Below are 24,241 nucleotides of genomic sequence, written 5' to 3'. Positions count from 1 at the left end.
AAAAGTGTTTGCTTCTTGTAAGAAAAACAGTGAAAACCTGTGAATATTTTAAGGTTTCAAAAATAACAATGAATATTGAGAAATGTTCCTTTAGAGAAAAAAAAAAGTCTAGTTACTTATGTCAGTGGCTTAAATATTTTTTTATATCAATAGCTCTTGTTTTTAGCTCTTCAACAATATAAGTTTCATGTCAATGTACACAAACTGACCAGTGGAGTGAATCAGAAATGTTGTTCACTGCATGTCTACAACACTGGAACAGACACTGGCTTCATATACTTTCATGCTTTCGAACAGATTCAAAGTAAAAAGGTTTAGAAAGATAACATTTCATAAAGCTTTCATTGTGTCACTAAAATATTTTCCATTCTAACATTATTACACACGTGTTTCATTTGTTTGCTGTTAAACTGAAATCATAAGTTGCTGCTACGGCATGTTATCCCCAGTCTCAGACAAAGATTTTGTGTCCCCTGAATTTGTCATGTTAAAAACAATTATCATCCAGCTCCAATATTGCTGCTTTCTAGTCAAGTTTGCCTCAGACATGTGCTTCAAGCACACAGAGTGCAGACTTCATCAACGATTAACTCCTTCCTTTCGTGAGTCTGCAAATATCTCGCAGCCTTGCACGTTTGCTCTGATCCTTCTCTCCTTCCTTCCTTCCGTCGTGTTTGTCAGAGTTCCCTGGTCTGCCTCCGGTGAGTTTCTTGCAACACGCCTGGTGATCGATGGCACGTGCTGACAGGCTTCAGGTCGAATTAAACAACATTTTAATAACGTGAGCAGCCTTGAACTGCGCGCAGTGTTTCAGGTTTGTTGCACAGATATTAGGTTCCTCTTATTAATACAATTCTCATCATTGTTTATGGACAGCTTTGTTATGCGTTCCTGTTTTGTTGTGCAAAGTACGCAGGAGACATGAGCGCATATGCGCGCGCGTCTGAGCGCGAGGCTTAAAGGCCCGTAAGCCTACTGACAGCTCAACAACAGAGGCTGAGGGTCAGCTGCACCCTCACCCCAACTTCACCGGTTCAGAGGGCAGCAGGGGTGGGCGCCTAATACGAGCTTTCCTGTATCCACGGCAGTTCGCGCAACGCTAATTTTACCAGCCGCATGTCACTTTTTAAACTACCAATCAGGACACAATAAATCATTTAAAAGAAAGACACGCGTGAAAACCTTCTCTTTTAAAATATTCCAGCGTTTAAGTTCCACCCAAGCTACAAGCGTTTCCAACAAAAGCAGAAAGTATTCAATCGTGAACTACATCAAAATAATTAATTTCCATTTTGACTAATTAATCCCCGAGCAGTTGTCACGAGCCGCGTTTAATTAAATGCTCGTGGGCGCAACAGTTGTGCGCACGCAGATGGTCCGATGGAAAAACGCCCTGTGTGCGCACTGACACGCACCGCGGAGGACAAGAAGAGAGAATTCGGATGCTGACAGCACCGGGAAAGGTAAAGTTTCGTGCGGCGGTGCAGTTTGCGACCACAGCAGCCGGAATCTTTCGAATGAATCGATGCCAAACGCGACCAGACGCGGCTAAAGCCGACCTCAAGGGAACGGAAACAAGTTCTAAAAGGTCGTGCACGCGCGTTTATTGGCACTTCAGATCAAAGAAAAGTAAGAAGTGAACTCACCAGTGCTCGTAGAGGATCAGTTCTTCGCTATGGAGATGGATGATAAGACGCGCGAGGTGCGCAGCCTGAGGGGGCTGAGATGGTGGACAATCCGCGCGCGCTCCCGGAACCCCTGGCTTAACGCGCGCGCACGGCGCGGCTAATTCCCCGGACCGTCCCATTCCGGAGGGAAGGAAGGTGTGAGGCAAGTCAGCGGTAAACCGGGAGGAAACAAACAGCTCGCAGGTGCCAAGAAGGCTAAACAACAGCCTGTAAACACAACCATCTGCACGAGGCCCGCGTGTCCAGACAGAGCAGTGAACATGAGAACAGACAAACAGGGATATGGCAAACAATAATCAATAGATAGGCAGGCTAAAAAGATTTACCATAATTCATAAACCTCATGGAAGAATAGTTTTATTGCCTGTGGGATGGAACAGCTTTTAACCATAATAATGTGAAGAATATTTGAAAATCTGTTATTCAGAAATAGCTTCTTTTTATGAGAGAAAATGTGGTGTGAGAGTTGGAAGGGTTGAATTATGCAGATTGAAAACCTATTAAATCATAGAATTGTGATAGTGAATAATAACAGTTAAACATAATATAAAAAATATCAATTGAGCTATCTTTATTTAAATGTATAAACAACAGTTGGAAAATTGAGAGAGCAAAAAAAAAATTACACAATGCTCACAGAAAATGACAAGTTTGTTTTATTGTTACTGATGTGGTTAGTTTTTTAAACCTTTAAACATGTTGCTTGAATACACAGATTGCATGAACTTTTTATTTTTCTCCTCTCTTGCTCTCTTTTTAGGTGCAGTGCTTGGACAGACAGTCGCAGGCGGTGACAGACAGGACAGTATGGTGGCTCTGGGTGCCGTTGGCACACAGCACAGGAACGCTGAGGGGCTCAGTCTCCACGGCAGCACAACACACACACTCCTGCTCCACGGCCGCCCGCTGCAGCGAGTACATGGACTGACTGCGGCATTTGCCCTGAGAGACAGACAGATGGAAGGATGCCCAGCAGACACACAGGGTCGGATATAGAGGGACAGTGTTATGATTTCGTTGAACTTTGTTGGATAATCCTAGTGGGAAAAATGTATTAATCATTCTTAAATGTGCGTGTGCGTGTGTGTGTGTGTGTGTGTGTGTGCTGGGCCTCACCTCACAGTAATGCAGCTCTATCTGGTGCTCTGACTGGCAGTCATCCACTCTGATGTAGTTTAGTGTTCCTATTGTCCTTCGACACTCCGGCTCAGTACCTGTACACACATAGAACACGCATTATTAAAAAAAAAGAGGATTTTCATTAAAAAAAAAAAAAAGGTCTTTAAAAACTGATTGCAAATCTTGATGTTGGGACTATTTTTCCCTTGTTTCTTGATCTGTTTGTGTTCCTTTAAAAATGTTAGAAATAAAAAGTTTCAAAAAGCACAAAGGGCATAACTCACACATCTCACAGCAGGTTGTTCCAATTTGGCTGATTTTCCCCTAAAATCAACCAGAATAACAGAACAAAACACAAAACATTAAAATTATTTTGCTACAATAATAAGAAATGCATCTGTAAGGGTGCTATGAGGTGAATAGAAACGGTACTCCATGGTCCAGACAGGCTTGGCGGTCGAACGGAGGGCAGGTGGTCACTCTGGTCTGCAGAACTAGATCTCCTTTACTGTTTACCCCACAGGTGTAGGAGCTGCAGCCATCCTCAGTAGTTGTGTTCACCTGAGAGCAAGTCACATGTATATTCATTACTGCTGCTGTCAAGTCATGCTTGTTTTATAGCACAATAGAATTTTGCCTGGAGGACACTAATACTGTAATAATCATTTAAAAAAAAACCCTTTTCTTTGTGTTTTGTGAGGTAGATTTATGGATGATAACGCAAAGATACTAACAGATACTAATAAATAAAATATTAAAGAATTTAGGATTGACAGACTTGCACAGTGAGGAGTTTCCCATCAGGCCTTTGCATGAAGCAGGCGGTGGGAACACAGCGACCGCAGCAGGCATCCTCCTCCTCCTGCATCGTGTAGCCCTGGAAACATTAAGGTTAGTTCGGACTGCTACTGCATTTATACAGACATCAGCAGGGTGCATTACCGTCACTATAAAGGCATACATTAGCTCTGGTGTATTTTGTGCAAATGAATAATTCATTATTTACCTCTGGGATTACGGTGATTCATGGACAGATGATGTGGAGACAGTTTAAGAATGAGCAGAGGAATGTAGTCAGTGGATTAGGCATTCTTACATGAAAATGATGGGTGTTTGAAATTAGTAATTGGTGAGGATGATTAACAAAAGTACAAAATGAGATTGTGATGGAGTTACCATGGGGCATGGAGAGCAGTTGATTCGCCTGCAGGACAGTTTGAGCTTCCTGACTGCACCGTCCTCAATCATACACACACAGTGTGTACACATGTCAACCATCATCCTCTCCCCCGCCTGTTAAAGCACACATAAAGATGAAACACAGGCACTATAAGCTTCAGCTGAATTAAAGTGTTACTTTTATTACTTACTCCGATCAGTGTGTGATTGAGTACACAAACGTCCAAAGAGGCTGTAAAGAAGAAAAGCACAACGCAATATTACTTCATCCATTAAAGACTGCAATTAAAAATATCCATCAAACCTCAAGTGTATCTATACCGGTATAAGAGAGTCATCTACTGGACATGAGCTGCAAGTGCATGTTTCTGTGCTCAGTTTACATGACCCCTGATGAAAAACAAACATGAAAATCTATAGAAGCTTTGAAAAAGCAACTGTTTTGTGTAACAATAAAGGGTTTCACAGGATTAAAGGGATTAAACTTGCAGCTTATTTAGCTTTGAAAAAAATCCAGTAATTCAAAAGAAGAAGAACAGATCACTGTGTTTTAATACTTGTTGCACATATAAAGCATTTTACTAATTAATCTTTAGTCATGCCACATTGCTCATCCAACACGGATTCCTACTTGGCATGTATCGCAAATCCACAATTCTCTTCAATCATAATTTTCTTCCCTTTACTAGGCTTGCTATAAAACAATCCCCTCCAGTGAAGCACCACATCTTTTTTCATGTGTAAACTTTTTGTATTTTCATGCGCGTATGGATGCTCACCGCAGTGACAGCTGGGGCAGCAGTCGTGGGTGTTGCAGCGCAGCTCCGTTCCCAGCGGGCAGGATGGAGCCTCCATAACAGGGCAGCTGATGTTTGTTGTGGAGATGAAAACCTCGTCTTTGACTTTCGTGCACTCATGTAGGACACATTCATCACGTGCAGAGCGCCACACCTCACCCACCTAGAACACAGAAATCTGAATAAAATCTACGACACCTTGATACCAATAGATAAGAGAAAATATTTGCAATGATGAATATTTCCTGTGGTACTTGCTCCCAATAAAATGTGAAAAATAAAAAAAGATGTTCAGCGTTTTTTTTAACTCATGTCTTCTTCTGTACTCTTTTCTCTTTGGGCATGCGGGTTTTTTTCAGAATTTAACTGTTGTTTTCTCACTTTGAAAAGAATACTTTTTTGTGTTCATATCAGCTCAAGTATGTTTTAGACCACCATACACACAGAAATTGTGAATTGGAAGGGCATTAAATAGTAAGGGAACGTCAAAAACAGTCTTGACATGAGATCCTAAGCTGCAATGAATATTTCTTAAGAACTGTATATGTAAAAAAAAAAAATATTGATGATATTAATGAAACCCATTCTGAAAATAATTTGTCAATAAAAACTCATTGTGTGCATTTTGTGAAGCACTTCAGATTTATCTACAACATACATGTCTGAGACTTCCTCCAATGACTGTGTCCCCTCGCTTCTCTCCCTGTGCCTCCACACAGCTGGTCGGTGTGCATTTCCCACAGCATTCTCCTTCAGACGGCATGTACGTTGAGCCCTGAAATATATTATAGACGTTGAAAACAAATCATGGTGAATAGATAATTCAGATGAATTCATTCAGTGAGTGGAGAGTCTCACCAGAGGGCAGGTTCGATCGCACGCCGGCGGCTCACACTGAGCGATGTGAAGCGATGTGTCTGCATCCTGCAGCTGAGTGCAGCTGCACTTTTTACAGCCTTCCTCCCATTTGCTTCCCACCGGATGAGCCGTGGCACCAACCACACACACCTGGTGAGATGCACGATAACACAGGATACAAACCCAAAAGCACAAAAATGGAAAGTGCAGCATTCAGAGTTTTAATAAACAGAAAATCACCTTGTCAGGCAGGCAGTTGATCTCTGTGCAGCCACAGTCGTTGGTAGAGGAGGACATGATGAAGCCAGTGGGGCAGGTGTGGGTGGAGTTTTGGCAATTGCACTGACATTCATACACATCACAGCAAGTTGTCTTCTTGACGGATAGTACACGATGTGAGGGACAAACAGGAGGAGCTTCTAGAGCACACTCTTCCTTTTTGCACACTGGAACAGAGCAAAGATGACAAAACTTCTTGGTATGACTGAGGCTGTTATCAACACCACACAGTCCACAGACTAAGCGCATCTCCGTGTTGGAAAAAGCTGAAGTGAAACGAGCTGAACAACCTACCGCACTCATGTATCGACTGACATTCCCCAGGGTTTTTCAGGACCGCAGTTTGACCATCCTCACAGCGAGGCACTTCAGGCAGGTCACAACTCACCAGATCACACACTGAAAAATCACAAAGACTCTCAGTCAAATATATCCCATGCTGTGTACACATCGTAACACAGAGATCATGCACATGATTACTCAGAACCATTGCCATTATATGGTTTATATTGTATTTGTGTGAGCTATGGGCTAATGTACAGCTGCAGTTCACTTGGGCCTTGTCTGTACCATCAATTCAACAAGAAAATAATAAACAGGCAATCACACACTCTGAATGAGGCTCATATAGAAAATGAAAGTAAAATTGCACAGCCTTTGGAAATAATTATGCAGAGTCACCGACAAATAAAAGGTATTGAATTAATGTATAATGCATTTTCCCCTCAAGCAACAGAATAACAGGATGCTACATGCATGGCAGAACATTAGCTACCTGAAAAAGTGACAAGAAGATCTTTTAAATGGCACATTCAGTGATGATGTGTTTTGCTGAACAGTTTAAAATGTCACATTATCTTAAAGTTGTTTATTCTTTGTGGTCATAATTTCTGGGTTTGCTCATTGTTTTATGTGCGTGTCCTTTCTAAATAGCTCCTGACTAGTTATCTGATATAGACCCGTTTCACTTTCCCGAGTATTTGAAATTAGCTTTATCATTAATAAATAAATAAATAAAATAAGTAAACCACAACTAATGATTACATCGTAATGTTTCTGGGTATGGCTGGTTCAGTATTAATCAGGAACAACTTATGAAAACAATGGCTATAGTTTATTTTTCATTATCAACTGATAAAATTATAGTGTGTTGCAGGCTCTTCTTTATCAAGCCATAATATCTATCAAAGAGTTCTTCATTCATTTATTGTCTTGCATTTACATATGGATTTCTCTAACAATATTTCCCCTTTCGGTCCGTGTGTTTGTTCCACCATCTGTTATTTGAGTACTGAAAAGTGAAAAAAACAAAAAAAAAACACAAAAACATACCACATTCATACTCTGGGCAGCACTTGGATTCTCTCTTCTCTTTCAGGATCTCACAGGGTCCACAGATTGGAGCTGCACACACACAGATGATTAACAATAAACACTTAAAATACATACTAATGGGCCAAAGAATGAGAAAGTGAAGGAACACTGACCTTTCACATCATTGCAGGGTCGAGCAGTGCAGTTGATGCGCTGCTGGTCTAAACACATGCAGATCAAACACGGGTTCTCCTCTGGTACCCAACTCTGCATGTACTGTACAAACACATGGAAACAAGGCTTCTTGTAATTTCACCACGAGGTGATATTAGAGACAAGCACTAGAGGGCAGTCAAGGAATACATGATTGCTAAACATTTATCATGCTTTCAATAGTTTTTAAAAGTGTGGGCTGTGCGTCAAGAGAAGTCCAGGGAGGGGGGGCAGCTGCAGGAAAAATCTAACAGAGAACATTATGACAGTCACCTGGTGAGCTAACTTCAGGTTTGCTTGGGGCAGAAATGCATCACTGTGTGAAAAGACAAACTCTGAAGCGAGCAGGAGACAGTGGAAGCATGATGATAACTGCTTAAACTTGGATTTTCATGTGTATTATCATGTGGCTGAGTCCAGCTAAAAAGAATATGGCACTATGTCAATGACCTGCAGTGATAGTCTATTGTTGATGTGGCTTTGTAGTTGCTGGAATTAGGAGAATTAGTAGTTAAAACTGTAGGAGGATGTTCAAGACATTGTGACACCTTTTCACAGCAATCAGTTGAAAACATTGGCATTCAGAATACCGAAGACCTTGGCTTCTATTTGTTGGAAAACACACTATTCTACTGATTCCAACTTATCTTGTGATATTTAGGAGTGGGCTCACACTGGCTCAAGAGTGAAGAAGTGATTTTATGACTGCTGGTTCAAGGTTAGAGTTATGGCAGGAAGTGGGCGAGACACCTAGCTGTAAACATCAGGGTCAGGGCAGTGTGCTTGGAAATCCATAACGTCCATGGGAAAGCCTGACAAAAAAACGCTGTTGATCTTTGTGTGTGTGTGTGTGTGTGTGTGTGAATGTGTGATAAGGATACACACAAATGAATGGGCTTCCCACCATATATGTGTGTCCATGATGGTCCACACACTGTCTGCATGCTTCTGGCTGCACACACTGTCCATGATTCAAAACTGTTCCTCCTGCGCAAAAGCAGCCTTCAGTAGGTGTGTCCATACAGGAGGACTCGTTGCCCCTAGCAACCGACCAGTCGCCTGGCAACGCCTGTATGCTACCACAGTCCTCTACACACCCTGTCCGACATGCATCATACTCCATGGAAGTGGGGCACTTCAGTGCTGCAAAACACAGAGTGGAGATGAGATTGAGGACAGGTCTCAGGTGTTGCTATGTGTGTGTGTCCACTGAATTGAAGAAACACACACACGTACACTTCAGGGTCTGACTTACGGCAAAGGTGGGGGCTCCTCCAGTCGACGCACACGCCTCTCTGTCTGCACAGGCGTGCATAGGTGGAAATGAGCTCACACACATCTGACTCCTCACACACTTGCTCCTCGCACTTGGTGAGGAAAACCTGAACGGGGATGTATGGATGGCACGGCTCAAACACCTCCGAGCGCAGAGCCTGACATCCCATCGCCGATCCAGAAACACACAATGCTTTCCGCTTCGGCAGACAAACACCGTCTTCTACAGGCACAGTCCAGTCTGAGATGAAGGCCGGCTGATCAGTTGTTGTACCGCCATTACGTAAAGAGAGGACGTTAACTTTTTCCTCCCCACAGGCACCTGGATCAAAGATATGAACCGAGATGAGAAGGAAACACAGAAAACTGTATTCTGAATGTAGGACTGTATATTTCTGTTACCACAGAGTCCAGCGGTGTGACCGGCGGTGGTCGAGCCGAATAATGTGATGGTGAACTCGTTGCTCTGAGGAGTGAACGTCAGGACGTAGCCGTGGTCTGATTTCAGCTGCAGCATCACTCCCCCATAACGCACCAGCTCCAGACCGGCGTGACGCCACGGCAGCGCCAGCTCCTCTCCGTCAATCGTCGCCTACATTTTAAACGCACACAGACGATAAATAAAAGCTTAGAATCGAACATTATATCATTTCATAAAATCAAGACAAACCTTACCATCATGTCATCTTTCAAAAGCAGCTGGTGTTTTCCATGGATCACTTCCATCGCTTTCATGCAGACCTGGTTGTAATTCGCTGTGTCTTGACAAGGCCCAGTGTGGATTTTGACCTCTGACCCTCCACTGACGTTCTTGCTGACAGTGAGAAGTGTGTAGGAGCACAAGCCCTCCCCGTCCAGCCTGAGTGCCAAGCCGTCAAATCTCACCACATGATTGGTGGAGCTGCCCATGCACACGCCTGTCAACACATACACCAGAGTGTTTTAACAGGAGCCAGAAATCCATTAATAACTCATACAAATAGACTGGCAAGTATGAAACCTCACATTCATTGTTAGCAGTGATGATATGTACTTTATATAGGTGGGTTGAATTTATTGTAAAAGATTTCAAAGGCTATTTGATCTCTGTGATGTACATACAAGGGCATTCCCAGTGGCAGCTACAGGTCTCTTGAACTCTGACAGGAGACATGCTGTTTCTGCAAGCCGGCGGCTCCAGCCTGTCACAGCTGACTTTGTGATTCTGGACTGTCACTGCCCCGCTGGGGTGGCACAGGAGAGAGTGGCAGCCGTCGTCCAGCAGCCACGTCTCACCAGGCTGAAAAACAAACGAATGAAAGCATTCAGTGTGGCAAGAGAATGCTGGTTTGACCACAGGAGAAATAACTCACCTTTCTCTCAATTCCATTATCATCAACACACACTCCAGGTGGGCCAGCTGGAAAATAACGGAAGAACTTCTTCAGCAAATATGTTGAAATGACCTTTCTTTTGGAGTTCAAATCTTTTTTTAATTGACAGAAAAAAATAAACAGTCTGTTTGTGCCTCTTTGCACCTCTGCAGATTCTCTCAGTGTAACTGTTGTCCAGTGTCAACAGCATCAGCAGCTGATCCATGCTGTTCAGGTGGAGAGTGTTGTCCTGATTGCCATGCCGACCGAGCACACTGAGCTCGTGGCTGTCGTAGCTGGGTCCAATCCCAATAGGGAACACCGACACACCTGCAGGAGCAGAGCCCTGTCCGTTAAACTACACCACCCCTGAGGAGGGGGAAAAATGGGAAGAGAGAAGCGCTAGTTACCTGCTGCCAGTGCCTCATTGGCTGCTTCACTGATATCATCAGTTGATTTGTCTGTCACCAGCATCACCACAGCCTTGGCCACGCCAGCTCTTCCACCGCTGACGGAGGAGATGGACGTCTGCACGGCGAATCTCAGAGCAGACCCTGCAGGAAGTTTGAGAAATGAGCGTGTGTGTTGTCTTTAATGTGTGTGTGCATCGTTCTTTGCATCCTGTACCGAGTGCAGGGGGGGAGCTGCTCCTGCTCGGTATGCTGTCCACCAGCTTCAGGAGTTCTGATCTGCTCTGTTCATCCCTCCATGTGAGCTCTGCCGTGTTGGTTTCTCCATACTGAACCACACTCACCTGAGTGTCATTCCGCCCTGCACATGTAAACACACACAAAAAATTCCCAAATAAGCACGGACATGATTTGCAATGTACTATAAAGCTTGGATATAATTTTACAAAACTACAAAAACTCTGACATAATATAAAAATCTGTGAAACTTTGAGGGCAACATTGAAAAGACTATGAAAACATAATCTTTGTGAAGGAAATACAATTCAGATAAATATTTTAAGTACTTGAGGATTCAATTTTAGAAAATAATGAGGAATCATCAGGGTTTCACATCTGAGTTTAAAATCAAGGTTTGTTTGATTTAAAACGAATGGCGATGGGAAAACAGGAATTTAAAAGAAAAGTCAAACTTTGCAAGATAAAAATATGCAAAGATATGTGTCAGTGTATTCTGTAAAATTCCTTTGCAGGAAAATAACTGAGTGAAATCTTCTCTGTATGGACATAATATGTTGTAATGAACCCCTGCTGCTTTTCCTTGGCTTTTACAATAACTTTATTTCGTAAGTACCCAGCATCCAACTTTGATATGCTTCTGAGGGATTTTGGCTGCTTAATCTAAATAAATTTTTCTTCTCAGGCATAGTTACAAATTTTCTTCTTAACTTTGCTTCAATTTAAAGGGCAATTTTTGTGTTCATGTTCAATCCTGCACAATATAAGTGTGCTTTTTATTGCTTTCACTAGAATTCTTCCACCAAAAAAAAAAAACATCCTGCAGGCAAATAAAACCCGTATTCTTGGTTATATCTATCGCAGTGGCTTCAATACAAAATGTATATCTTCTGAAATTACGAGCCTAAATAACTCTGTGTGTAACTCCACATACTAATTATTGAACCAATTTATGACATTAAAAATATTTTTTCAAGTTGCTGTCTTCAAAAAATGTCTTCAGCTGAACAGACATTTGTTTAATTGGGCCTTATTTCTTCCCATAAACTTATGTTGAAGATCATTTAGGGACTGTGTCACACCTCACCTATATCAGCATGATTAATGAAAGCTTTGACAAATGTCTTCATGTCCTCAAACTGCTCTCCAGACTTCAGCAGGAACATGACATCCACTGGTTTCTTACAGGGCACTGTGCAAAACAAAAAGTACAAGTTAATACAAACAAAGTGGATTCAGTGTTTAAAACATGTGGATCTGTAACCGTACCTGAAGGTGGTAAGGTGGCATGAGGTGGGAATACTAAGGGAGGTAGTGTAGGAGAGCGGGGCGTGACCGTGGTGCGGGTGATATTGACAACTTTGCGAACCAGGGTCGTCAGGCGGGTGTAGTCATCCACCATCAGTGGGCGCTGAGGGAAGCTGAATGGGAGCAGGTCAGTCTCGTGTATTTTTGGTCCAACGCCAATCGGGTAGACGTGCGTGTGGGTGCTTGTTGATGGCGGACGGGTCACCGTGTCTGTCGGTGGGTTTTCTGTCACGAGGAAGACGAGCTGAGGAGCGGCGGGGCCGCGAGAGGGCTGGATGGTAGCGGTTTGTTCAATGGTCATGTTGACCGCGGCCCCGGTGTTCGTCATGCTTCCGCCCCTCCAGCGAATCTCCCTCAGTTGCTGGATCAGTCGGTTTCTCTGATACCTCAGCTCCCATCGACTGATCTCCACAGTTACTGTTACTGAGTACTGGATCACAGTGATGTGGATGAACTCCTCCTCTTCTGTCATCTGAGAAATAACTTCTTCCAGGAAGAGGAGCGTCTTGTTGAAATTGGCCTCTCCAACAGAATCCGAGCCCTCTATAATAAAAGTCACGTCCTTGGTTGGAGCGATGGAGGACGACAGTGTAGTGGTGGGAGAAAGGCCAACGGCGGCTGTCGATGCAGGTGCATGGGTTGGCGGTTGCGTGGGGTTTGGCTCCAGATGTGGAGTCGGGGAAGTGGTGGTTGTCGTCTTTGAAGTTTTAGCCGCTGTGGGTTTTGGGGTTGGAGGCTTCACGACCTCAGGCTCCATCCCCAGAGTGCAGAGATAGTCAGTCAGCTCCAAAAGGCGATCGGACAGCTCGGCTGTGCTGCTCAACACGTAGGCCCTGTTGTCTGGGTTTGCCTTAGTAATGTCGTTGATCTGTTTCATGTCGACCCCGGGACCCAGAGCCACGGTCAGGGTCGTGATGTCTTTTTTGCGGAGCATCTTCACAAGAAAGCGGACGGGGCGAGGGTTGGGACTAGCGGTCAAGATAATGGCGATGCGGCCGGCGTTTTCACGCTTGTTCTTGTCGTAGATGTTGATGGCGAGATACTTGACTGCCTCATCCAGAAAAGCGGCGTCCCCTCCAGTGTAATGAAGCTCACGCACCGTCTTCTTGAACAACCACTTCTGAACCTAAAGACAAGAATGAGCAAAGGATAAAGGCCCCAAATGTAATCATTTATTTTTTCTGAGTCAACAAAACAGTGGACGTATGTGTGAATTTTTTGAAGTACCTGCAGATCATATGTTTTGACACCTGAGTGGTAAAGCAGGACTGTTGCTCGAGTGTGAGCCGAGCCCATGCGGAATCTTTCAACCACTCCCAATATGAAATCTTTGGTTGCCTGAAACTCATCTTCACTCAGGGATTCTGACCCATCCAATAGGAAAGCCAGATCCATGGCGCGGTCACATGTCCCTTCGGGCATCAGAGTGGTGAACTGCTGGGTGGTGAAGGTCCCATAGGCAGATGTTGGTGCAGGAGTAGTGATTATATTGACGGGGGTACAATCTTCACAGCTCAGGGTGTTGTTTTCACAGTGGCTTCAAGAAGCAAAGCAAAAACATTTTCAAAATAAGCAATTACACAATAAATATAGGCCAAAAAATCCAAATTTGGTGTGAGTGTTATGACATAGCATTACCATATCTTGCAGTGGCTGGGGTCATCGTGATTCAGGATGACCTTGTTGCCGTGGGAGATTCTCTGACCCTCATGGATACAAACCTGACAGTGGGAGGGATCGACACACCGCATGGCCACCTCGTCCAGGAGTTGGCCTGGAAAGATGAAGCCTCAGCTTAGACTCAGCCACCCCACCTGTATCCTCATATATGAGCTTATTATGGTATGTAAAAGCAGCGTCTGGAATTCGTATGCACTGAAAAAGTTGAAAATCCACTGAGCATTTTTTGGCACCTGGTGGGCAATACGCATGACAGCCCTCCACGCATGTGAGCGCACAGTGGAGGGGCTCTGGGTGCTGGCAGGTGACCGGACAGGCAGGTCCACAAGTGTTATATCTCCACTGGCATAAGTCCACCCCTATCGCTGGGATCCTGGGGTTCAGCTCCTCACAGCTCATAGCTGAGCAAAAAGAAGAGAGGGAAACCTGCATGAGATGATCGATTATCAGAAAACCACGAGAGTTTTCTCAACATTTACTTGAACGGGGAGATTTCTAAATCCATATACACATTTTTTTAAAGACTGACATCACTTTTTAGAAGCTATAATGTGATGGCAGAACAAGGATGTTTTGGAAACTGGGGCTTAACAGGAAATACTGTTCCTCGATTGAGTTAACCATCAACCATATTGTGTTTTCACCACCATCATAACATATTTTTTATACTCACGACAAAGGTCGTTGGATCTCCAGCTTACGGACACACCCTTCTCAGAGCAGGCCTGTGCGTACGCCGCGATAACATCGCAGAAACACTCACAGTCGCCCACGGAATGACAAGAACATGCCGCCTCCACACACATCTCCACATACGGCTCTGCATCCACCTGGAAACAAGCAAGAGAGATTTGAAAGTGGGACCAAAATTGAAATATCTTATGAGGTGTCAGTGGACATGTAGTACTGCACTCACCTGGCTGTTGCACTCTCTGAAGAGGGGGCCGGTGATCACTCGACAAGACTGCTCCACTGTTACCAACCTCACAATGTTGTTGTTGCAAGGAGTTGGTATCTATACGTTAAAGAACACATGCAAACTGATTTGACAGTGACTGTAGCGTAAGCAGTGACTGAAAATAACTTGTATATTATACTGGAAAAATTGAAATTATTCAGGTTTGATTTAAATCATTCAAGACAGTAACTATAAGGCATAACTTGTAAATTAGAATTTTTATTTTCCATGTTTAATTTACATTAGAGCAAAACACGACTTCTAAAAAATTTTAAAGTCACGGAAAAAAACAAAAAAAACAAACTCTACCTCTGTTACGTCGGCGCAGCTGGGACCAATCTTCCAGGAGTTCCCGAAGTGTGAGGAGTCTACCTCCAGCTGATTGTTGCTGCTCACCAAGTCATTGTTGACGTTCCCATCAAAGTTACCACAAAGCCCACAAACCCGACCCTGCATGCCATAAAATTTGTGTAACATATTGACACAGTTTACAAGACAAACATTACAAAAAAATCTCTAAAATTCAGCACCAGTACCCTGTATGCCGCTGAGATGTGAACCAGAAGGCGAGTTCCTTTGTCCCAGCTGACGGAGATGTGCTTCCCAAACAGCAGAGTGTAAAACTGGCCCGAACGGATGATCTCCACCTGTGAGCCATGAGGCACCGGCCTCTTCATCTTCACCTGTGAGATACAGGATACAAATATAGATACTTTGGGATAGTCGCAAGTAAACTCTGAAGACAGCGAAAATGCATCTTCAAATAGTGTTTGGTGAAGTTTATCCTGTCCACAACAGATGTTGTTGTACTGCTGCAGCAGGATGTGAGGTAGCATGTATTAGAAGGGGTGTTACCTCTCCATGTTGCATTACAATCAATCCGCCCTGGTAGGATATCATGACAGATTTTGCACAGCGATGGCCTACAATTCCACAGGCTTCATTCTCCACCAGCACCCTGAAGGAGCCGTCCTCCCCGTTGCACATGTCCTGTTCAAAGTCAAAGTGCAAAATGGGAATAGAAAAGAAAAACGTGCACCTGTGGGTCTCATTCTGGTTATCTGGATCTCTTACCTGCACCAGGATGTATTGGCAGAGACCAGGAAAAGAGTACTTGAGGCCATCGAAGGTGATGTAATGCCCCTCCCCCACGGTGCGGCACACGCCATCGCACGGCTTCTCCGTGCATCGCCACTTTCTGTTCTCGCACACACTGCAAAACGGAGAGCTTGCTGAGCACACTCATTGCAGGCCTTCCGCTTCATTATCACACATGTAAACAATCCCTTTACCAGGTGTTGCAGTCCACGGAGATGGTCTGTCCTGCTGCGTATGGCCTGTTGTTATGGTAACACGGACACTGCTCCGGTGCAACACAGTCTCTGCGGTGACGTACCTGGAATCAATCTCCTGATCAATCATCATGTTCGATTGCAAATGCACGCTGGTTTGTCTAAAACACACACACACACACACACAGACACAGACCACCTACAGTGCCGGGTGGACAGAGGCAGCCGGGGATGCAGGCGAGGCTGACGCAGGGAAGGTCCAGATTCTGGCAGGTTCTGGCACACTCCAGGCCTTTAGCCCCCGAATCGCACTCTGCACGAATCAGTGGAGGAGGGCACTCCGCTGACCTTCGACCTGCGAAAGTATGGAGGTTCATCTTAATATAGCCATAGACAGCTTAGGAACATAGATTGGGAAATCATTTGATGGAGGGAATTCATTTTAGGCTTCATGAGAAGAAAAAAGTCAGTTTAATTATGATAAATACAACTCAAGATGCAGGATACAATGGAAAGGGTCATTTTATCCTCACAGTATTTAATTCAAGCTTTTTATCTTCCATATATGTTAGATTTACTAAACATAAACTAAAATGTAAAGCTTTGTTTCAATTACCTTTAAGTTTAGCTTACAGGTGATGATAATGAAAGAGTACAGTGTCTCAAAGTATTCAAATCTATTCAGTTTTCCATTATTCTGTATTGTAATTTATACTATTCAGCTGCTCCGTTTTGCGAGGGCCGATTGCAACGTCTATCACAGGCTTGTCAGATGCTCTTCATACTGCCTCTTTGATTTGAATCCAGATTTCTCAAGGTTAAGACTTAACCTGATGCACCAACAGCAGGGACATAGGCATAGTTCATTGTAATAATTTCGAATTTTATATCTGTAGGTGTAGTTTTAAAATTATTAGCACTCATGTTTTGTCCATGGAAGTTATATTTCCGCACTGATTCCAGATATGAGTACAAGACCCTTCAAAAACAGAGAAGTCATACCTCTGGATGGTGCCAAGTCGTCTTCATAAAAGAAATCAGAGAGGAATGAAGTCATTTCGTTTGAGCTGCAGTGCATGGAGCCATTCTCACAGTTGCTACAGACAGAAACAAAGATAACAGGATCAATAATCAATAAAAACAAAACTCAACAGCATTTGAGGGTAATGTCAGCATTGGTGTGCGCAGTCACTGACCAAATGCTGTTGTGATCTGCATAGACGTCATTGGGCTGGTAGAGCTGTCCGTCGTGCAGGCAGGAGCACAGGTCAGCCGTCACACACTCTCCAGAGGCACTCAGGTACTTTCCAGCAGGACAGAAACAGCCCTCCTCACACACCCTCTCCCCCTCGCAGCCAGCCTCGGCCCCAGACAGGGAGCGGCAGGTCCGGTCACACACACTCCCACAGGCCTCGTACGTCTGGCCCACAGGACACTCCAGCTCTGACGACGAGGCATCGGGGGAGGATTGGTCATGCTTTATGTTGAAATTACTACAACCAAGCTTTGCAGTTTTGCAATAAATCAAAACTGAAACAGTCTCCGGACTTACTGCTGATTTGTGTTGGTTAGAGAAACTGTTATTGTTGGTCTTGATGACAAAAAATTGGGGGAATCAATTTTATCAAATAATCAAATAGTTAGAAGAGCCATGAATGAGAAACTGAACACTGGCTTTGCAAGGTATTCTTTCATATCCTTTAAATATTGTGCAGTTGACACAATAATGGTATGCTTGCATGTTTACTGAAGGTTGAATCATTAGTTCAGTGAACTAATGATTGACTGAGGGAATCCGAGTTACCGCAGAGTGAGGGAGACCTCCAGTTGAGCAGCACTCCTCTGGCGGCGCAGGCCGCTGCGTAGGCCGCCAGAGCGGAGCAGAGGCACTGCTCTCCGTCCACGCACGCACACACGTCATAACGGCAGAACCGCTGGAACGGGCCCGGGTTCACCAGGACGTGGCATGGGCTGAAGAAGTCCGACATCATGACCGCACACGCCTCCTCCGCAAAGCGCACTGGAAGGCATCAAAAGATGATTTAATCAGGAATTAATCAAAAATGTTTCCTTAATTTTATACTTTCATCAATGATAAATGATATCTAGATATAATATGATGCATGAATCAGATGAGACCACGTTGTTTGGCCTGATACATAAGTTTTAGTTAAAAAAAAAAAACTGTCAGATTGACGTGTGGATATGAGTTCGACTGTAGAAAATATGCAATGGATGGATGGATGATGGGAAGACGGTTTTAAAAAAACGGATGAGTTTATTGAGTGAGTCTGTTGAAATATGTTAATTAAAATGTGAATACCTAATTACAACAAATCTCCTAATTAATTTTCTTTTTATGCATTCTCATCAGTGACAGAAATGCTTATGCTGCTTCACATTGTGTCTACTCCGTACGGCAGTGAAAGCTTCAGGCTGGAGCTCAAACTGTGTAAGCAGAGTTATATAGATTTTCCATGATCTGTACCGGGCACAGAAAGCTGCAGGATAGCTCCAACTCTAAAGACTGAAGACGCTTTTTTTAATGCTGCCTTTCAGCATAACACTAATTTTATGTTCACTATACCTTTTGTTCTTGTATTACATTTTCATTTTATTCTTTTTTGGTTTCTGTAATTTATATTTAATCATATTTTTGCTGTTTTGATATCCAGTCTCAAGGAAATACAGAATGTCACTTGATTGTCATTGATGTTGTTAATATTATAAACCAGGTTATGCTATTGGAAATGTAAATCAAATCTGGAAGTGACCCACTTCATATTGAAGTGTTTTTAATGGATATCAAATTTCACCCACCTCTTTTGGGGTTAGCGGCACACGGATCACTGTCATGTTTGTGAGGGGATTCACAGTCTCCGTTGATCCGCCATTCTTGGCTAAATGCTTGAGGACCCGCCTCAATGAGTCCAGAACCAGAAAGGAAGTCGTCGCCTTGGTTGCCATTGTAGTTCCCACAGAGTCCGCAGGTCTGCCCTGTCCAGCGTGGTCCCAGCTGGAGAGGAGCATCCTCTTCAGTTCAGGTACATAAATAACCTTACCAATAACATCATCAACGAGTAAAACGTGTTCAACCTTTAGAAGCACACGGCCTCGTCCATCCCAGTCCAGACGAAGGTCATCACCAAACTTAACTCGCACAGACGAGTGAATTGACCTCTGGATATGAAGACGGCCTGTAAAATGACACACATTAGAAAGACGCTTAAAAGTCAAGTTAATGTTGCAGAACAAATGTATCCAAACAACTGGGTCAACGAGATGTCTGTTGTGAGTCAGTGTATTGTCTTATATCTTCAAAATGAATGTGAAGTGCAGCTTTTGTTCATTCAGTTCCCAGGTGTGGAATACCATGATGCATTGGGGTCTGGATGTCCATGTTGTTGACAGATACAATTCCTCCATGCTTCAGCTTTACTGTCATGTCCTCCAGAGCGGCCAGAGTGAGTGTGACGGACCGTGTGCACACGGCATCCTGATCGTCTGCACACTGAAGCATAATACCAAGAAACACCTCAAAACTCACAGAACGGAAGGTAATGGAGAGTGAAGGGCAAAATGATTCGCGGTAGAAAAGAACAAACTTGTTTTGCATTAAAAATCCCAAAATCTATTACCTGCACATTCTCGATGATGACAGAAAACTCATTATGAGTGCAGTCCCTGGCCAGCAGATACTGACAGTGACCCGTGAAGGTGAAGAACTTATTGTCAAAGCTTTTGTAGTGAGACTGTCCAACCACCAAGCACTCACCTAAACACAGGTAACAAGCACTTTAACCAGAGTATGTGAATGTGAATGTGAGTATCAGTACACATATCTCTCACCAGGGCAGCCTTCATTGGTGCATTCCCATGAGCCATGACGACACACACTGCACAAAGGACACGTTTCAGAATGAAGCACATGCAGTTATTACACTGAAGTTAGATTGCTGAATGGACAGCTTCCCCTCACCAGGTGTTGCAGTCTTGAGAGATAGTGGACCCTGGAGGAAAGTGTCGCCCCATGTGCGCACAGGAGCACTGAGATACATCCACACAGCGGTTACCGTCCAGAACCTTCCCAACTGAGACAAATACACATGCTGTGTTACCACCAATCACACACGAAAAACCGCTGGATGCTCAGGGAGAGGGTTTACCAGGGCAGGAGCAGCCATCCACGCATTCCTCCTTGCAAACCTCTTGGATGTTGAGACTATGGCAGGTTGTAGAGCAGGACTTGGTACATTCACTGTACTGCATCCCAATGGGACACTTAGGAACTGGACACACAAAAACATTTTTATACATCATAGACTCCTTGATGTAATCTGCTTTTGCTTATTCGGAGCAAAGAGACGTACAGCAGCGACTCTCCTCCAGCCACCCGTGAAGAAGAATTCCGTGAGCGTGGCATGTGCGGGCGTACTCCAGCAGGACGGGACAGTAGCAGTCTTCCCCCGTCCTCTGGTCACAGTGGCAGGCCTCCATCTGACACAGCTTCAGGAAGGCCTCGGGTGAAACCAGGTGGGCACATTGGAGGAACACGCTGGAGGTTTCCAAGACACTGCAGCTGGACAAAATCTACACACATGGATAGGCCGTTAGACAGCAGCATGTGATGTTGCTGTGTATTGTTAGGTCATTTAAATACTTAAAGATATTGCTTGGAATACGAGTGCATTGAGATTTTAATGTTAGAGTGGCCATATTGTGATTTTCAAAACAGAACACACTGTGGTGAATTCCTTTAAATGGTTGTGCATCAACCGCCCTCTTACCGTTGACGTCTCTTTGGTGCTGTTACAGGACTGGGTGGGATTTGAGACACGTCGACAGGACTGATCAGCTCCCTTCACCGCCCAGGAGTTTGCAAAGTCATAACTGTCTTCTGTCAGAAATCCTGAAATCACACACGCACAGGGTTGCGCCGAGACAAACAAGCTGACAGATTTCTCCTTAATCTCATCCTACCATGACTGAGTACTTTGCTTTCTTTAACCTTGTTATCTTTTCCTGTTCTGAGTTGCTACTCTTCCTGTTGCTGAGCGCCGGTGACTCAGATCATTTCCTAGATTCCAGTAATCATGAACTCTGCCTGGTTTCACTCTGAAATCTCAACACAATCTTCACGCTCCTGCAGTTGCGTTTGCACGAACCTTCCTGCGCAGTGTATTCATCAGCTGACAGAGTATTGAAGTTTCCACAGAGGCCGCAGGTGCGATTGGAGTGGTGTTTGGTAAGCGTCACCGCAATGTTGGCTGAATTATCAATGGTGACTGTGAAGCCAAACTCCTCGCTCCAGAGCTTATAAAAACCAAGCTCTGAGCCAACAAACACAGCGTGCGACGCATAGGGCAGCGGCAGTCTGCAGAGAAAGCACATGCGTAGTTGTTTGTGAGCACTGCAAAGTGCTTTTTTAATATGAAAAAGGACATATTTAAAATTTTTTTTGCACGACATTGGGAACCTCACCTTTTTTCCCCTTGTGAAAGTCGTCCATCCACCGACAGGTGCAGCTCAAAGGCGTCGCCCAAAAACAGCGTCACCCCCATCCGTTTGGAATTCGCGAAATCTCCTGCAAGCGAACACATTTGTGAAAACCGCTGTGATTCAAGGTCAATGATCAAATCATTTGAAAGAAAGAAAAGCTTCAGACTTTGTAGTTTTTCTCCAGACTGCATCTGGGTGTGAGCACTCTAAACTGACTCACTGGAGTGTTTCAATCCTTTGACTGTGAATGTGATTTTTTGATATTTACGTGGCACCAGACTTCTGAACAATCTTAGAATCTTTGTCTCATGCTACTAGCAGTGGTCATAATAATCTTTATTTTTAAATATAAGATTTGTCGAATGTCGACAGCTGCTGGGATCCATAGGCAATAAAACTTATAAAACCTCTCATGTCAGATTTTTTTAATATATATAAATATCTGTTTAGACATTGTAGAATGTCTACAACTCTTACAACTTTGACTTGTTGGTTTAGAAACAAAGGTTTATTTATCATAATGTAAATTCTTCATTCTTACCCTCACAGTAAATTCAGTTCTAAAATTCTGATTAACTCATAACAATAATCACACACTAATCTCACCATTTATTTTTATGGTGGTGTCTTTCTTTGCTTTCAAATTAAAAAGAAAACAAAAACATGCTTGGAAAAAGCATTTCCCGACTGCTACATTTTTCCTGCAGCCTTCAGGTTCTCTGGAGCTCCCTGAGAGGGTTCCCACCCCTTCCTTTCAAACCCAGCTGAGTGATTGAAGTACTTCTAAACTTTAGGAAGGTTCTGACTGAGAGTGAGAATCTGCTTGGATCTTACACTTGACTCAAGTAAAATGTTGTCCAGTACCCATACTTTGCAAACCTCTGGCTTTTTTTTAAACACACTACAGAAACTGCACAGTGAGACTTCTGTTCCCTTGCAGATTGAATTATCTGAGAGACACTCACCCAGCAGTGTGAATGAGCGATGGTTGCAGTCTCCAGCCAGCAGGTAGCTGCAGTCTCCAGGAAACTCGTACAAAACACCATCGAAAGTGTGAATGTGGTGTCGTCCGAACAGACTACATCTTCCTGTCATACCCGCCACGCAAGCTGCAAACAGGAAACAATACTTCAGCCTGTACAATCATGAATGTGAAATGCAACATACTAATCCATGAAATAACGACACATTGTGACAGTCATGATACTCACCAATCAGATGCACGAAAACGAGAATTTCTCGAAAATATCTCATCATGCAAACCTAGAAAACAAACACAGAAGTTGCAACCATCGCCTTTAGTAATAGTTTCATGTAACTCATTGTACTGTTACTATTTTAAAGTTTCACAAACTCCAAACTTGGTCCTACCTCCATGGCCCCAGAGCGCAAAAAAATATGCAAAATCAGAATATCCTCACTCAGTATCACATGGTAAAGCACAGAATGGGGAACTGGTTGATACAGTCCTTTAACCACAGTGAGAGCTCTGTTTTATATAACAATGTACCACCACCCAGCTCGCGTTGGCTTTCCTTCATGACCACTCCCCCATCCAGGTCATGTCAAGAAGTACAGAAAATCATTCTGTCCACAGCTTGGTGCTTGCAGACTGACACCATCAAACACTTTCCCTCGGACAATACCAGGATGTGCCCACTGATCGCCCGGTTGAGTGATTAGTCTACACATTCGTATCTGTATGAGTGCCAACCCAAACAATTCTTCAGAAACAACATTCTTGCTGGAGATATCTCACGCAAAAACAGTGCTTTGGTGATTCTACATGGACAAACAGATGACTCAGCTGTGCCAGAAATCACACACGTGCAGGCACGCACACACACACACTGGGAACATGTAGTGGTCTGTACTCTCTCTCTGCACTCTAAGGGGAAAAACATGATAGCTTAAAACTGGTCACCTCCTCAGGTGGATCCTTTAATGATGCCTCAGTTCAATCAGTGTTTCTACACTTAATCACATCAGTGAAAACTACTTTTGATTTAATTGTGCTTTTTAACAATGCTGAGGAGAAATAGTTTTATGGCAGTATGATAAACAGTATTGACATCTGCACTTCAGTACAGACATGTTAAATATCTTCTAGTGGTAGTAAGGCCTTTTGGCTGCTTGATCCGGCACATATTTTCTCATGCCAGGTGGTCTTGCTGACAGAGCATGAGCAGTTAGCTGTTACAGGCCTTGGTCTGGAATCCACAGTGTTGACCAGTTCACAGCGGCGTGCTGTATGTATGTGGTGTGAACATCTATCCACCACTGTGCTCTTTGAACTGAAAATAGAGTGATCTGTCTAGACTGGGTCTGAATCATTCCTCTGCTGTTGCATCTTTTACACTTGGGAAGTTTTCTTGGTGAAATCACACTATTACTATCATGACTATCATCAAGAGATCTGCAAGTGAGTCAATTAACATTTTGCATTTGGCTATTTTGGCAATCTGAGGTGCTGATCTGCAATATGTGATGTTACACGAGTTGTGACAACTGAAGAAAAAAAAATTCTTTCATTTATATAAGAATAGTTTTTATGGGGTACAAAATGTCAAACTAATAGTTGAATAGAGTATTAAAGAATGACCCCAAACTCACACACAAAATCACCAGTGAATGAGAATTTAAAACGAGAAACTCTTCGTTTAATACTCAGTTGGTAGCATTTTAATTAAAACCAACATCATCATCACCACTTCAGCTTTCCTTAAGAGACCCAACCACGTTTTTATTCACAAATACATAACAAAATTGAAATAAAATCTCTA

At 43.6% G+C, this 24,241-nt stretch overlaps 1 protein-coding gene across 2 annotated transcripts; it reads right to left on the bottom strand.

Annotated features, from left to right (window-relative positions):
- Window positions 1-2,321: 2,321 nt before the first annotated feature.
- On the bottom strand, window positions 2,322-22,938 carry vwf (von Willebrand factor). 2 transcript variants are annotated; one of them, XM_030095689.1, is made up of 53 exons: window positions 22,830-22,938; window positions 22,670-22,721; window positions 22,424-22,567; window positions 21,441-21,543; window positions 21,125-21,333; window positions 20,747-20,868; window positions 20,330-20,549; window positions 20,126-20,248; window positions 19,939-20,050; window positions 19,809-19,855; window positions 19,598-19,734; window positions 19,332-19,470; window positions 19,056-19,156; window positions 18,780-18,975; window positions 17,764-17,979; window positions 17,156-17,402; window positions 16,962-17,056; window positions 16,163-16,314; window positions 15,960-16,063; window positions 15,742-15,880; window positions 15,523-15,657; window positions 15,204-15,350; window positions 14,977-15,117; window positions 14,626-14,724; window positions 14,383-14,539; window positions 13,943-14,110; window positions 13,668-13,803; window positions 13,257-13,566; window positions 11,991-13,155; window positions 11,809-11,913; window positions 10,702-10,845; window positions 10,485-10,628; window positions 10,240-10,404; window positions 10,075-10,121; window positions 9,824-10,001; window positions 9,398-9,639; window positions 9,125-9,314; window positions 8,703-9,044; window positions 8,352-8,590; window positions 7,408-7,510; window positions 7,253-7,324; window positions 6,215-6,319; window positions 5,882-6,087; window positions 5,642-5,791; window positions 5,442-5,558; window positions 4,766-4,946; window positions 4,178-4,218; window positions 3,984-4,100; window positions 3,586-3,684; window positions 3,240-3,368; window positions 3,092-3,131; window positions 2,805-2,902; window positions 2,322-2,630 (listed from the first exon to the last, which is right to left on the bottom strand). In XM_030095689.1, exons 1-53 carry the CDS (start codon window positions 22,833-22,835, stop codon window positions 2,445-2,447), a joined length of 8,562 nt encoding a protein of 2,853 aa, XP_029951549.1. In that variant the 5' UTR covers window positions 22,836-22,938; the 3' UTR covers window positions 2,322-2,444. The 2 variants fall into 2 exon arrangements, with proteins under 2 accessions (XP_029951549.1, XP_029951551.1); XM_030095691.1 differs by lacking the exons at window positions 22,670-22,721; window positions 22,830-22,938 and having other exon boundaries at window positions 21,125-21,335; window positions 21,442-21,543; window positions 22,424-22,560.
- Between the last annotated feature and the right edge of the window lie 1,303 nt (window positions 22,939-24,241).

The sequence above is a fragment of the Salarias fasciatus genome, chromosome 7 (genome assembly GCF_902148845.1).
Source record: "Salarias fasciatus chromosome 7, fSalaFa1.1, whole genome shotgun sequence".
In the NCBI taxonomy this organism is placed as follows: domain Eukaryota; kingdom Metazoa; phylum Chordata; class Actinopteri; order Blenniiformes; family Blenniidae; genus Salarias; species Salarias fasciatus.
This window is presented reverse-complemented; position numbering and strand designations above follow the sequence as displayed.

What these genes read in the sequence shown, in the direction of transcription:
- vwf (XM_030095689.1), bottom strand. An exon ending in CACCAATGAAGGCTGCCCTG is followed by an intron (nt 19,735 to 19,808) that starts GTGAGAGATATG and finishes ACCTGTGTTTAG; the next exon opens with GTGAGTGCTTGGTGGTTGGA. An exon ending in GAGATCCAACGACCTTTGTC is followed by an intron (nt 14,111 to 14,382) that starts GTGAGTATAAAA and finishes CTTTTTGCTCAG; the next exon opens with CTATGAGCTGTGAGGAGCTG.